A 16,766-nucleotide genomic window follows, 5' to 3' on the forward strand; every position below is an offset into this window, starting at 1 on the left:
TTCCCTTTATCATGTTTACAATTAATTTAAAAAACAAAAATTTCCAATTTATTGAAAATGATATAATTTGCACTTAACCTAAACATACCCAAGTTATAATTGAGAAGAAAGAAAATGCTATTGCAGCTTGAATATGATCCTTGCCATAACCATTAGGTGCTATATAAGAAGCATGATCTTCAGATCTTCTCCATGCATCAGTCATATAACAGAATCCAACAAACCATAGGAAGGTCCATAGGGCTGTAAAACATAATAATCAGTATAATATTTATAAAGGTCTAAACTGTGGAAAAACATAACAATCAGTTTAAGGTGGTACCCAACATCTTGACTAATATTAATTTGGCTCGTTTAATTTTCATAAAATTTTGACAAAATGTTTACTTTGACCCTTTGACAAAAATATAAAAATTTCAAAAAATTTGAACCAACCACTTTATCAGAAAAATTTCATTGGTTATATAGCAGTTTGACAAACACTAATTTTGATCATTGAGAAGCTTAATATTTTCTACAACAATACAACGTGATTAAAACATTTAGCTGATTTTTACAGAGTTATCTCCCTGTAGTGTTAGGTACCACCTTAAAGGTCTTATGAACATGATGAATGTGAAACTAAATTCAAACAGAACATAGGAAGGTCAATAGAGCTGTAAAACATAATAATCAGTTTAAAGGTCTTATGAACATGATGAATGTAAGAAACTAAATTCAAACAGAACATAGGAAGGTCAATAGAGCTGTAAAACATAATAATCAGTTTAAAGGTCTAAAGTCGGACAAAATCTAACAAACTATAGAAAACTTATTAGTCCTGTCAAATGCAAAATCAATTTGAGGGACTAAGAGACTAATGTCAGGTAATTTGTATAACTTTTGACATCTAACTCAAGACTAACAGCGACCAACAAACCATAGATAGGCAAGGTTAGGAAACCAAGGGTTTAAATGTATTGCCCAGCCCAGAGGGAAATATTGGTAAAAGTTGATAATACTGAGCAAAACAAAATACTGACATAGGTTATTAAAATTCTATGAGGCATAAATGAGAATTAAATGATAAATAACCTGTACAAATTCAATACATAAATGATGTTTTAATTTTTAACAGATGTTATTGATGTTCAGTGTGTATGGTAAGGTGTTTAACTTCATCAAAAAATGTTTTACATGTACATTTGTAATCATGTACATGATGTATGCAAAAGGCACATAATTTATAGTGTAATATTGAGCCCATTTTTTGCAATCTTTGAGTAATCACCCTCAGTTGATAAAAAAACTTAAGAAATTAACATAAAAAACTAGGCATTAAGAAAAGCTACTTTCACAGTAAATGGGCTATATCAAAGATTTAAGCAAAACGTTGCATACAAATTTGGATTGTTGACCAACAACTAAATATTGAAAAAAAAATATTGATAGATATATCTCTTTTATTTTCTCAAATATTATAGAATTCATTCTTTCAAAGTAGAAGTTCATTTTTATAGAAAACACATCAAATTGTCAAAAAATATTCTTAAACTTGTCTTGCATGTCTTAAAATCATCTCATTTCCAATAACAAATCCATAGATCTATCATATACAATTGATACATAAATGTTCATTTGATCAAGGACGTATATTATGTTAGTTATACATCCTTGGTTTGATTGATATAAATACATATAATGATAAATGACTTTGGTTTTTTTATTGTGTGTATCAACCAATCTCGTACATTCATTCAAAAATCAACATTTTCCAGCTTACAAATTACAAAATATACCTAAAATAAGAGGTAAGTTACAATTGATCATGTACATGTTCCTCTTATTTTTAGGTATAATATCACCTACATTTTGTAGAGCACCACTTTGAATGATGCATACAGTAAAAACAAAGTTGGTAGCTCTATTGTTATTTCACAATCATCAAAACAGAAACTTATGTATCAACATCATACCAATTTTTAAGTAATATTTATGGATTTATATAATTTGAGATCGGATGATTTAAAAACAAACAAGTCTAATTCCATTTATCAGGAAAACTACATTATTTTTTTTAATCATTTTTTTCTTCAGATGCTATTTCTTTATCTTTAAGAAGTTTTTGTCAAAGTCATAACATTCCATGATGGTTTGAAATTATTTTTTTTATGTCCTAAAAATCTTAGACTGTATCTAAATGTTAACTGCAAAAGCACTCCATTTATTAGAAAAATGTGAGTGGTTTAAGATTTTAAATACTACAGTGTTAATGTATTTTATGCATTTAATTGACCACAATGTTGGACTTTGTACAAAAAATGTAATTGGTCCATTATCATGATTATATTACATGTATCCTTAAAACAATGGTCAGCTTCACTTTGTGACAAGATCATTTAATAGATATTTGATTTTATTCCACAGCCTTACTTTAAAGAAGAATTATAAACAATCAATCAATGATGAGAGAAATCCATTCCATGTCCTAACAAAATCAATGGTGCTTTACTACAAACTCTTGTCAATGAACTTAATCAATAGGGAATTCAAGAAGATATATACACAGATTAGCTACTCATGTATCACTCAGATATTTGATTTTCTTTACATTATACACTTGATATAATGATAACTATACATATAATGTATGTGTGTCAATAATTCTAGATGGCTAACATTGAATTTTACAGATCTATGCAAACAAGACTCATTTTAATTTCCTCTAATGAATCTTAAACTACAGATATCCTGTATATAACATTTGATAAACTATATCATGTCTATAGGAGACACAATACACATTAGACCACTACATGGTCAGTGATGATCTGCATGAGGTGAGACAATTATGAACAAGAAATGGGCTGTCAAATTGACACCAAACTGGGTTATCTGTATTTTGAAGGTTGAACAGAGGGCAGCTAGTTCAAAGGACAATGATGTATTATAATGTATGACCCTTTCAGGCTCTCTGAGTTTAATTTTCCAAGCTAAATGAATCAACTCTTAAGGATCATTTGTCCTGAACGATTAAAGTAAAAATAGTCAATATCCATGTTGACCTCCATTTTTTCATCAGTAATATATTCAAATTTGAAAAATATTGATTTAACAGTTCATGAGTTATTGCACAGAAACTGTTGACAGCTGCCCATCCATTGACAGTGAATGCCATTGAATTCCACCATTTCAAAAAATCACATTTTTCCCTTGAAAACCGGCTTATAAAAATTACACCGAAAATAAAGACAATGTAAGAACGAGACAGCAGCCCAACAAGTTTGATTATCTACGAAAAACATTTATTTACACCACTTTCAAATGTAAAAAGAAAAAAAAATATAAAAACTTTTCAAACCAGTTCATGATGTTCATATCCAATGAATTAGCAAGAATCTTCCTGTTTCTTCACATTTTTTGATAGAAAAGTGCAATGTGACAAGGGAGATAACCAGAAATATACCAATACAATTGTATAAAGTCAAGGAATAGAACTGAAAGACATTGTAATCTCTGTAATGCTAATGAACTTGGTGATGAGAGTTTCATTACATACTGTAAATTCAGAAATTATTGCGTGCATTTATCATTGCGATTTTTGAAGAAGGAACAAAAATGCGATTTTAATCATTGCGATTTTAGGAAAAGCTACATACATATATGTACCAGATATCAGAATGCAAGTTCTTGTTATTGCGATACTCAACACATGTTCAAGGAGTCGCATTATTCGCATTAATAAAAACCTCACAATAATTTCTGAATTTACAGTATTCAAATGTACCTTTTTCAACACTGTAAGAGCTAAAATTTTACCTTTAAATAAATGTAATAACCCAAATGATTTAAAATTTAAAGAACTGATGAATACATCAGATTTATTTACACTTACTGGAATAGCAAAATTTTGCAAATTTTTTATTAAAACCTTTTTATACATGTGCTGAATCATGTTATTATAATTTGTACTTCCTGTCACATATAAGTATTCATTATATATACTATCATTGCACCTTTGTTTACAATGTTGTACTAATGTAAATAAGTTCACACATTTATTGTTTGTTAAAATGTTGTACTATAACTAACATACCCCATGTGGGGGCTTTAGTGAAATAAAACGTCTTATGTCTGTCTTAGGAATGTACAAATACAATTGTATGAAGTCCAGAAATGTACCAATACAATTGTATAAACCCAAGAAATGTACCAATACAATTGTATGAATAGATATAAGAAGATGTGGTATGAGTGCCAATGAGACAACTCTCCATCCAAGTCAAAATTTATAAAAGTAAACCATTATAGGTCACAGTACGGTCTTCAACACGGAGCCTTGGCTCACACCGAACAGTAAGCTATAAAGGGCCCCAAAAGTCCAGAAATGTACTACATGTAATACAACAGCATGAAGTCCAGAAATGAAAGCTGTAATATACACTATGGATATCAGAGTTTTCCCAATCTTAATTCATTATTCAAAGTTTCCTCTGATAAAAACTCTTGATATTTCAATAGACACATGGTAGAATAAAGACCACTTTAGCTAATTTGTTTTCAAGTCAGGTACATGTATATGTATACTGTATCTGTTTAAAGTGTTAACATTCTATCACTGTGGAATATAACTATAATTACATTGTACATCCTAACAACTGCAAACTTTTTAATCTAAATCAACGCCTTACAAAACCATGAGGCAACAATATATGTAACTTTAACATAAAAGAGACTTTAAATCTAGGGAAAAAGAACAGGTAACCAAGCTTATTCGTTCAGTGTATGTTTACTTGTTTTTGTTTAAAAGTCTTATTTGATCAAGTTAAGCCATTTCAATTGATATTTTATTGTGTGTCTTTTTATGTTGTAATGTTACACTACCATCTCAGGTTAGGGTGAAGGTTGGCGCCTGTTAAAATGTTTAAACCTGCTGCATTTGTATGCACCTGTCCTAAGTCAGGAGCCTGTTGTTGAGTGGTTGTCGTTTGTTGGTATGGTTCATAATTGTTTCTCTTTTCTCATTTTTTATATAGATTAGACTGTTGGTTTTCCTGTTTGAATTGTTTTACACTAGTCATTTTGGGGCCCTTTATACATGTTATAGCTTGCTGTTTGGTGTGAGCCAAGGCTCTGTGTTGAAGGCCATACTTTGACCTATAATTGTTTACTTTTTATACATTGTGACTTGGATGGAGAGTTATCTCATTGGCACTCATATCACATCTTCTTATTTATATTATGATTAAGAATGCAAAATGAGGGTTTGAACAGGCACAAAACTCACATGTGGCAATAAAAAAAAAATAGTTTGAAGGCCACATCAAATATGAAGTTAAACATGTTAAAGAGCACTGAAAACAAAAAATTCCTCCAAAAATGTGTCAAAATCAGATGCAAGCAGCAAAGTTAACTCAGAACACAGATTAAAGATTCAGCGATCAAAAGAAGACGGAAATTATTTTCCCGTCCAATTTTCCTCGTATGTGACATCACTCAATTAGACTTATCACCAAATGTGAACTTACATGACCTACACAATGGGTGCCACAGTGGCACCATCTCATTACCCTGCACCTTACAGAAGCTGAGATCTCACCTGGTTTTTGGTGGGGTTTGTTTTGCTCAAAGATTAGTTTTCTGTTGTGCTTTGTCACCTGTTTGTATCTTGGGAGTTTTTTGTTTGTTTTTTTGCCAATATTACCAATATTGCAATAAATATCAGTTTGTTATCAACAAGAGTTTGAATATCCCTTTGGTATCTTGATAGATCTGCCCCTCTTTCATTGTTCATGTCTTTCCCCCCAAAACTGGAAGATGTTCTCACTAGCATTATCCTTGTACATGTATTTTACCACATTTTCCTAAATCTGCTTTGAAAACATATGTCCTACATGTACATAATTAAATGCACATGGTTTTATTTGTACTTGATACTAAAAAAAATGCTATGAAAACATATTTCCCCATACCTCATGTACGTGTCATGATCATACAGCATTTGTACAACATCATGAACAGTCTCCGGGACAAGTTTGCACTTCCGCTGAGTGCAAAAGTTGTCACCTTAATTTTTGGAGTTAAGTCAAAATGAAGTTGATAACTTGGTTGGTATTGGTTCCCTGATATTTGTCCTAAAAAATTTTGGCTCTAGCACCACTGTTGAAAAAGTTATGCCCCTTTTTTCAACAATTTCCTCAGAGGAAAAGTAGTTTTCCCCAAGGGAAATCAAATTTCCCTGAAGGAAAAAGATTTTTCCTTCAGGGAAATTGTATTTTCCTCAAGGGAAAAAGATTTCCCTTAGGGAATTTGCTGCATTAATATTTCCTTTGAGGAAATTCTATTTCCTGTGAGGAAATTTGCGGCTTCAAATTTTCCTTTGAGGAAATTCTATTTCCTCTGAGGAAATTTGAGGCTTCAAATTTTCCTCTGAGGAAATACTTTTTCCTGTGAGGAAATTTGCAGCTTCAAATTTTCCTTTGAGGAAATACTTTTTCCTGTGAGGAAATTTTGTCAACAGCAATTTACTGTGAGGAAATTTTTGACAAACACTTTTCCTTGAGGGAAAATTCAAGACCACAAATTTCCTCTAAGGAAAACATTGTTCTCCAAATTTCCTCTATGGAAATTTCTCTCATTCAATTTTCCTCTATGAAAATTTCATAACAGTAAAAACAGTATGAATATAATTTTTCCTGAGACTGAATAATTGATACAAAAGATAGTTAAAACTTTAATAAAATGTTCACTGATGAGTAACATGACATACAAAAACAATAGGCTAGCTGTTTGAGACAATACAATAATAAGCAAAATGCTATGAATATCATACTATTTGTGATGTTATTAATATTGTGCTCATATTTGCGGATTAAATAAAATAACCACTTTTCATGTTAATTTAACTTTTCTGCTGCGTACAATTATTCAATCCCCTACAAAACAGTTCAGTGCATTAATAATTCCATCCACCAGACATCTTCCTTCAATTGGTAGAGAATACATTTTTGCCATTTGTTCTTCAAACATCTTCCTCTATATAGTTGATATGACAGAGCTATGTACATGAATGGATAAAGTAGGTGTTTATTTCGACAAAAAAATACTTTTTTTTCTACATTTCTCCCTAATCCTTCAGTGTAGGTTGTTGCAATTACACAATTGTGTTCTTGTGCATCTATGATTGTACTCCATTTTGTTTACAGCCATTTTGTAGAAATTTCCTATTTTCTTTTTCCAGGTAAGCACACATTTCATTTCACATTAATCCAATTAGCACACAATGTAGAAAAGTATTAACCTTAAGTTTCCTCTTCTGTATTGATCTGTTGATGATCATGAAAACCAAGAAGTCTCTGCACCTATAAATACACAAAATATAAATAGAAAAAAAAACAGCAATATGAAATAAGCTTATTTTATCATGTTTAATATGAACATTTTGAGAAACTTAAATTTGATATTCCTACTAATCATGATTATGAGTTCTGTTATTTCAGTGCTTTGTGTCCACGACTTAATATCAGTCGTTTTAGTGCCTTGCAGTGATAATGAGTTGAGCCACTTTCAACAGTTTTTACAGTTTGTTCATATGTTGTGCTATTTGAACCACTGTCCTAGATTATGGTTAGGTGGAGTGCTCACAGACATGATTGTTTTCTCATTATCGAAGGCCGTCATTGGTCTTTAATTGCTTGCATCCACTTCATTGAACTCTGGTGGATAGATAACTCATTTACCATACCACATCTTCTTATTTTTATAATAGTCATCATTCAAGGGCAATCACTTTTATTATATAGAAGTGGTCTTACCATTTAGGCCTTGTTGTCTTCTGTTTATCTTGTTTTGCCGATCATTTCTACTGTACAGTTGTAATTGTTTATATTTTTCTTTATCTTCTATATTTCTTGCCCTAAACTTAAAAAAGGTAAAAACTATAATTTAATGACAGTCACTATAACTATTATGATACATCAGTATGTGTTTTTCTATATACCATAATATAAAAAAGAATGAAATATTTGTGCTATTTCATTTCACAGACTATTTGCCAGTCAACAGTTTCAAAGACATAACCACGGTCAATAGTTTAACAAACAAACATTCCCGTACTTTTTCATCGTGTTCATACTAATTTTTCAACGGACAACAATGACGTGATTAACTATTTTTCTATGATTTGTGTGCTTGACAACATTAAACTCTGAAATATTGTTAACAGTATAATCTGTATGTGTCTGTCGTCAAAATTTCAAATTAATATATTACTTACAGAAGCAATTAAAACAAGAGGCTCACAAAATGAATGTGGTCTAAGAACTTAAAAATTTCTAATTTACCTATTCAAACCGTATCATTATTATTTGCTTTTATATATAAATCAGAAATAACCAATTTAAAATGGAAAATTTTAAAGAAAACAAAAGGAAAAAAAGTAAAAAAAATCCCCCCAACATTTTCAACCCCCATATGATTCATCACCCCCAAACTCAATCCCAGCCTTCCCTATGTGGTACGGTACCTTGCAGTACAATTTCAGAGCGATCCATACACTTGAACACAAAGTTATTGTCTGGAAACAAGAAAAATGCTTGTTTTTTGGCCCCAAATTCCTAAACGTTTAGGGCAATTACCCCCAAACTCAATCCCAGCTTTCCCCCTGTGATATGGAACCTTGTAGTACAATTTCATAAAGATCCATACACTTACACACAAGTTATTGTACTAAAACTAGCAAAATGCTTGTTTTTTGCCCCTTTTTTGCCCCTAATTCCTAAAATTTTGAGGCAATTACCCCCAAAATCAATCCCAGCCTTCCCTTTGTGGTATGGTACCTTGCAGTACAATTTCAGAGAGATCCATACACTTGAACACAAGTTATTGTCTGGAAACTAGAAAAATGCTTATTTTTGGCCCCTTATTCCTAAACATTTTGGGCAATTACCCCCAAAATCAATTCCAGCTTTCCCTTTGTGATATGGAACCTTGTAGTACAATTTCAGAAAGATCCATACACTTACACACAAGTTATTGTCATGAAACTAGAAAAATGCTTGTTTTTTACCCCTTTTTTTTGGCCCCTAATTCCTAAAATTTTGAGGCAATTACCCCCAAAATCAATCCCAGCATTCCCTTTGTGATATGGAATCTTGTGGTACAATGTCAGAGAGATCCATACACTAACACACAAGTTATGTCCGGAAGTTACAAAAATGCTTATTTTTGGCCCCTAATTCCTTAACTGTTGGTACCATAACCCCCAAAATCAATCCCAACCTTCCTTTTGTGGTATTGAACCTTAAGGTAAAATTTCATCGAGATCCATTAACTTCAACTAAAGTTTGAGTGTGAAAACCAATGTGTCTTTGGACGACGATGACGCCGCCAACGTCAACGTCATACCAATATTTTGACCACAAAATAAAAACTGCAGTTTCCTTAAAATTACCAATCTAGTGGCAGCAACCCAACAATGGATTGTTAGATTCATCTGAAAATTTAATGGCTGATAGAACTTGACATAATGAACAATTTTACCTCACATAAGATTTGCTCTAAATGCTTTAGTGTTTGAGATATAATCCAAAAACTGCATTTTACCCCTATGTTCTATTTTTAGACATGGCAGCCATGTTTATTGATGAAACAGAAAATAAAACACAAGCTTTATTCTAAATACCCTAAGGATCATTCAGCCTCAGTTTGGTTGGAATTGGTTCAGTAGTTTCGGAGGAGAAGATTTTTTAAAGTTAGAAAACATGATAAACAAATTGTGTAAAATTGTCGTTAAAGTGCAATAACTCCTTAAGAGGTCCATTGACAATTTTGGTTATAGAAACTTATCTGTAGATCTTACTTTGCTGAACATTTTTGCTGTTGACAGTTTATCTTTATCATTAATAATATTAAAGATAATAACCAAAAACTGCAAATATTTCTTGAAATTACCAATTAAGTGACAGCAACCCAACAATCATGACAATGGGTTATTACATTCATCAGAAAATTTCAGGGCTGATAGAACTTTGAATACCTAATGAATAATTAACTCTGTGTCAGATTTGCTCTAAATGCTTTGGGTTTTGAGATAAAAGCCAAAAACTGCATTTACCCCTATGTTCATATTTAGCCATGACAACCATGTAACAAAACACAAACTTTATTGTAAATACCCTAAAGATCATTCAGCTTAAGTTTGGTAGGAATTGGTTCAGTAGAGGAGAAGATGTATGAAACAGTTTACACCCGACGGATGCCAATGGTTGACGAAAAACAACGACAGACGACGACGGACGCCAAGTGATGGCAAAATCGCACTGTTCCTTCGGAACGATGAGCAAAAAGGCAAATTTAAAAAATTGCGCTGGCTCTATCCAAAAGAGATTTTAACAGTGTAGTGTACTACTTTTGGGACAGGACATATTAACATAATAGAAAAATCTATAAGCTATAACTCAAAATATGGACAATTTTATGTTTAAAGGGTCTTTAATTTAGTTTGACAACTTCACAGACATACTAATATTTGACCTTTTCAAACTATACCAAATCACTACTTAGGCCCCAAAAAATATATGTCTGTTTAAGGTTACATACTTTAAAAAAAAGGCTAGGTAGGTCGGTATTTCCATTTTATTTTATTTTTTCATTTTATTTTTTGCGACATGATTTTGAGTCATGCCGTTTCGTCTTGTCGTGGTCTGAGTTGATCCTTGGCCAATTTTACCCGTTATTTTAATGATTGGATTATTTCCCTTGGTTATTGGTTAGGGACAAAATGGCGGCAAAGTGTTTATTTCATCACATGAGTCACGAATTTCCTTATAACAGCTGTGATATTCACGATTGTGAACATTGGGATGTATCAGGCAATTGATTTATATTATTGGCAACACAAACTTCATTTTTGACACGAGTTCAGTTAATTTTTGCTTTTACGACGGAAATAAAATTACTTAGGGTCGGCGCTCAAAAGGACGGTCGGTCGGGTAACCGTAAACAGATATATATTTTTGTTTGGCCTTAAGGATGTTCGCTACTCCGTTTCAAAATAACAAGCTTTTTAAAAGAATATGAATAAAGGAACTAAAAAAACAGAAAAAATGAAGGGTCCGTGTGCTTGTTTTTAAGATATAAGCCATTAAAAATTTGGCGGGAAGTGATTCTCTCTAGACTTTTCATACACTTAACACTGGCACCTTTTTCTTTCAAAAGCTATGGAAAAATAACAAGGATTTTATAAGATTTTCAAATATGGCTTTTTAAACTATGTAATAAAAATATGAAAAGAAAAGTAGGGGTTTGCGGGCTAAATTTTTTTAATGGCACTGCATGGATAAAACCAGAGGATTCCGAATATCTGGTAAAAATGTCATTCATCCGCAATAAATTTGGAAGGAGTATGAAAATAATTTGCAAGTTATACACTATATCCACACTAGAGACCTAATAGAGTAGAAATACTAATTTTAATCAAACTTGGCATGAACTAAGATTAGAGAATTATAAGACAGTTTACCTAGTTTCATGGCAATAGCATATATACATTAAAGACTATAAGTTTGAACTTTGGGTTGTTAATTTTTTGCCGTTTAAAGTTTAACGTTTAACTATCAAAATTTGGGCCTACATAATTTAAATATTGCAAAAAATTGCTTTTTAAATGTCTTTATAACTATTTATATATAATTGTGTATGTCACATGTATGTACATAATGTATTTTAATGTAAAGCAGCTCAATACTCATTTGCTGTCTCAGATTTATTTCAATTCTTCAAAAGTCGAATTTATATGAGCCTATGCCTAAAATTAGAGATTTCAAAATTAAGGGGGGGGGGGGGGGGGTAATATAAAAATTCTTCATGTATATTTAAAAAATTATTTGTATTTCAAAAGGAAAGAAAGTTACTTATCTGCTTATAGCATACCACATGAGTAGAACAAGGTCCCATTAGGCCATGGAAGACTGAATAACATTTAAGGTCAATATATAGGCAGTAACACATTTTTACATGTATATGATAAGGCATACACATAAGCTATGGGAAATAAAAAAGTGTTTCTTTTTGGTAATTTGTAGGCTAAGGTGACATCATACAAGAAGTATGAGTGATTCTCAAACTAAAATAAAATAATTTCATCCCCCTACTTCATTGTACTTACTTTTTATGCATAAAAAATATAAATAAATAAATTTTAAAGTAATACATGGTCCACACTAGGAAATCTTTTTGTAAAAAATGAAAATCAACGGATGATAACTGTGTACTTGGACTAACAATTAAGATTTCACATGCTGAAATGTCTGGTCAGCCCAATCTCAATCAGTGAAATAAACTATTGTTTGTTTTTTTTCAAAGTCATATGGAAGTAGTCCAAATAATTATGACGCATTGCAAGGCTTTTTTTCTCTCTCTGACGCCGTAGGAAGGAGAAGTGAGTTGACATAACATGTATGTTATCATGCAAAATCAACAGTAATATTCCACACTCCGGCATCGGAGTCTTTCCCGTACCAGGAAGAAGAAGAAGAAGTAATGAGTATACTTTTGATTGTCATCGTCACTGCAAATGGATCATTATTACTAGGGGGAATGGAACCAATAAATTGATCGGATCCGATATGAAGTTCCCAGTAACGGAGAACCTCTAACTTTGAGGTAATATTATTAGTGTCGGTGGTCTCACAAATGAATCAGGGTGAATTGCAGGTACATTAATTAGCAGAGAATAGACAATTATCAACTTGTTATTCATTATCTCGCAGTTATTTACGGTTAATTAGCTGTATATATCCCCAAACAGGTGCTCGGAGCTAGTACTAGTCTATGACTTTTAAGTAACAATTATATTTATATTCACAATCAGTGGCGGATCGAAGGGGGATGGGATCCGGGGGTTTGATTCCCCTTTTTGTGAACGATCATTGCATTTAATCAGAGACATATATGTCTCTGATTATATGTCTCTGATTTAATGGAGACATATATTTCAGTGGCGGACCCAGAACTTTTTGTAAGGGGGGGGGGGGGCTGACTGATCTGGTAAACGGACAGAAAGTCACAGGACAAAAAGTCACAGGGCATAAAGTCACAAATTTGATAGGACAAAAAGTCACAGGACAAAAAGTCACAAATAATTTGTTGACAATTGTTTGAATATATAAAAGAAAGATCTTGAAATATTTTCTTTTTATTACATATATTCATTTCTAAGTTTAGGAAATTGTTCATAAGCCTTGATAAATGAAAATTTATTAAATTTTAATCATGCAAAGGATATATTTCTTGGCACAATGAAGCCTTTTAAGTACCAAGCCACTTTGACATTTTGTTTTCATAACAATTATTTGATCATTATTGATATTTATTGAATAATTTTTAATTACGAAGTTGCTTCATATATAATAGTTCAAGAAAAAACAAAAATTTAATTTTTTAAATTTGTGTTTTCTTGTTTAAAGAAAAATAATCTCAAAACTGAATTGTGACTTTTTGTCCTGTGACTTTTTGTCCGTGACTTTTTGTCCTGTGACTTTCTGTCCTACATTCGACTGATCTAAGGGGGGCCCGCTCCAGTCATGCTTCAGTGATTCACTATATAATCAACCAAATTTTTCCCACCAAAGGGGGGGCCCAGCCCCCCCCCCCCTGGATCTGCCTATGTATTAAGACCCCCTTTATCCTAGCTAGAATCGCCCCTGATATTACATGTAAATCAAGTCCCGGGTTAATTACTGTTAGCATAATAGCATAACGGTAATCACAAAGAGTGTGGTAATATTAAAAAGGACGAGGATTTATAAATATACAATTCTTGAAGAGGGGGAGAGTGCACTTCACGATGATCGAAAAAAAGTGCCTTGCATGTTATTTTCATCATCTTGTCTGAAACAGTCTGAATAATGAGCTTCAAGGCGAAGCGCGAAAATAAGTCATGTGAAATACTAACGTTGTACGGACAGACCCTTAAATCCCTCAATGTTATGTCAAATGAATTATAGCGAGGAAAAGTAAATTTAATTTAATATCAAAACTAAATATTTGTTATATTTCGCTCCTGATTTCTCAAGAAATCATAGAATCAATCAATGTATAAATTTCAATTATGCATGTCTGTGTGAGATACATTTCATGAGACCAAGGATTTCTATAAAATCCTTGATGGGACCCTTTATATATATATGTCTCTGATACAGTTTTCTATTTTCCCCGGAAAAAAATTAAAAAATATATAATCTTTTGGGAAATAATCCGATTTTGTTGAATTATTTCCTTTCATAATTATGATAAATCCTTTTAGTTCTTCAATTTTAAATTAAAATAAATATTTCATTTTGATCTAACGACAAACTTTTTAAATAGTAGTGGCATGGTCAGTCAACTGATTAGTTGCATGGCTGATTACCAGTTTACTGGTGACCCAGTAATTTTCCATATGACAGTGGCGTGTACCCTTGGGGTGTGTATAACTTATTTTGAATACCTTAATTTTCTGGGGAACATCCTGTCCACGTGTAATACTTAGTATATATTGCAACAGATGACATTAAACAAATTTTCTTTGTAGCATCGATGTCCATTTCATGTTCAACCACTCAAAATTTTCACAAAAAAGATAATATAATAAAATCATTAAAAAAAAAGATTAAAAAAACACTAGCAAATAAACTTCGCAATGAGTAAATGGGGATTTGTGTTTTAAAGGGCTTATTTCCAGTGAATATATTTTATACTAGATAACTAGACCTGAGATAACTTTTTTTTTGTAATATATATTTTATTATTTTCATATCATTCTCAAATCTCGATCATCTTAAATAAAGATGTATAAAAGATAATTTTGTTATAACTCATAAATATATGGTTAATCATAATTGTTACAAATTATAAAATGGTAAGTCAATGCCCGATGTGCCGCCGTCTGTTGCAAAACAACGATTTAATCTTTTAAATGAAAGACGTGCTCTGCCTTCATCGGAATAGAGGAAAGTCCACCTAGTGTACATTAAAGAGTATCCGTTTGTTATGCTGAAAAAAAAGAGATCATCATAAACTTTTTAGCAGACCTTCTCGTGTAAAAAAAAACAAACTTTTAACTGAATTAAACAAAAAATTATCAAACAAAACTCATTAGAAAACTCATAGTAACATTTTGTTTAGACCTGAGATAACTTATAGTGAGATTATTTATATAGAACAATAAAAAAAAATGTCCAATCTGATACACGTACCTATAATCTGGGACTATTATACTAACTATTTTTTAGTATAATAGTCCCAGCTATAATGTACAAAACTTTGAACAGCTTCAAATATATGGCCTTATCATTGGTAATGTATCATATTTGTATCAATTATTGCTGAACGTGTAACCAAATTAAAATGAAGAAATAGACTCGAAACCGCATTTTTTAAAGATATTTTTTTCAATCCCAAAACAGATAAGAGATATGCAGATTAATAAAAGTCCCGATGAGAAGATTCACTTTCTTTTCTACCGAAGTAAATATATTAACAAAGATTTAGGATATCAATAAATTATTAAATTCATCAATTTATTAAATTTGAACATGTGAACCAAACAACGAAAAAAAATAAACGGGAAATTGGCTATACCTTTTTGGTATTAGCCATGAAACCATATATGTACCAGCCATTTTAACTTATTGTTTTCTTAACCTTTAAAGAATACATTTTAAAATGAACTACTTTATTTATAGTAGTTCAAGAAAAATATATATATATATTAAAAAGTTTTAAATTTTGTCCATGCTGTGCATAAAATAGGGAAAAAAAATAAGGCTGAAAATGCACCAAATATTTATATTCAATATGAATATTCACATTTTGTCTATTACAACAATTTTTGAACAACTTGTTGTTGTAATAGACAAAATGCGAGTATTCATATTGAATATAAATATTTGGTGCATTTTCAGTCTTATTTTTTTTCCTATATATATTATATGGCCTTCCAAATACCGTTTCGATCCCTAACATCACTGTCGAAATCCGGATATGGTGTACAAATTTTTGCACCTCATGTTTGCGGTATACCATCTTTCCGTAAGTTTATTGTTTTCTGTTTGGTATTTAATTAATATGTAAAATCCATTTTTTACATCTGGTGATCAATTTATTTGGTAATAGCCAATGGCAGTCAGCAGGGTTTAAGAACATCAGTTGTTCGACCTGTTAGTCAAATGCGTTTTGTTAAAATATACTTTTTCACTTTTTGGTCTTTTGGAAAATGTTGTTTGTGCTGTATTTAGACCCCTCTACCAAGAAATTTGTTTTACATGCACACGTATAAAAATTGCGGTTTTTATCCAACGCAATCATAGGTTTGAACGTTGTTTTCAATTAAGACGTGTATATATATGTATATATATATATATATACATATATATTAGATAACTGTTTCCTTTATATTCAATGGAACAAGAAGCGAATTCGTTAGCGAACTAGAGTAACTATAGAAATAGCGTCGTTACAGGTCTTCTTCTGACCGGCAATAAATCCTTAGCAGTAATGATAGTCGAACGTCCATTGGGTTGTGCTCAGACACGTCCGAATGGGGACGCTGAATCCTTGCAGCAACTCTTCAAGTGGACTATAAGTAGCCTGGTATTAGGCCAATTTTCTGTCCATCCTTTTTCGTTGGCAGTCGAAATTTTCCGACCGTATCACGGGCGGTCTCAATTACAAGACCTACATGTACCTATCATATATTATTCGGTACGTCAGACACACCCGACATTAATCAACCAAAACTCAATATT

The 16,766-nt window shown here is 31.7% G+C and overlaps 1 protein-coding gene and 1 long non-coding RNA gene across 2 annotated transcripts in view; both read right to left on the reverse strand.

The window, feature by feature from the left end:
- Positions 1-16,766, reverse strand: part of LOC127708317 (synaptogyrin-2-like) — a 29,439-nt gene that overhangs the window by 3,951 nt on the left and 8,722 nt on the right. Inside the window, exon 3 of the mRNA XM_052213174.1 lies at positions 89-243. Coding sequence (XP_052069134.1) covers positions 89-243 — 155 coding nt within the window. The remainder of the gene's footprint in view (positions 1-88; positions 244-16,766) is intronic.
- Positions 6,700-8,139, reverse strand: LOC127708320 (uncharacterized). The gene is made up of 2 exons (XR_007985239.1): positions 7,794-8,139; positions 6,700-7,340 (listed from the first exon to the last, which is right to left on the reverse strand). It is a non-coding gene; the product is annotated as an uncharacterized LOC127708320 (long non-coding RNA).

The sequence above is a fragment of the Mytilus californianus genome, unplaced genomic scaffold (assembly GCF_021869535.1).
Source record: "Mytilus californianus isolate M0D057914Y unplaced genomic scaffold, xbMytCali1.0.p SCAF_7, whole genome shotgun sequence".
NCBI lineage: Eukaryota > Metazoa > Mollusca > Bivalvia > Mytilida > Mytilidae > Mytilus > Mytilus californianus.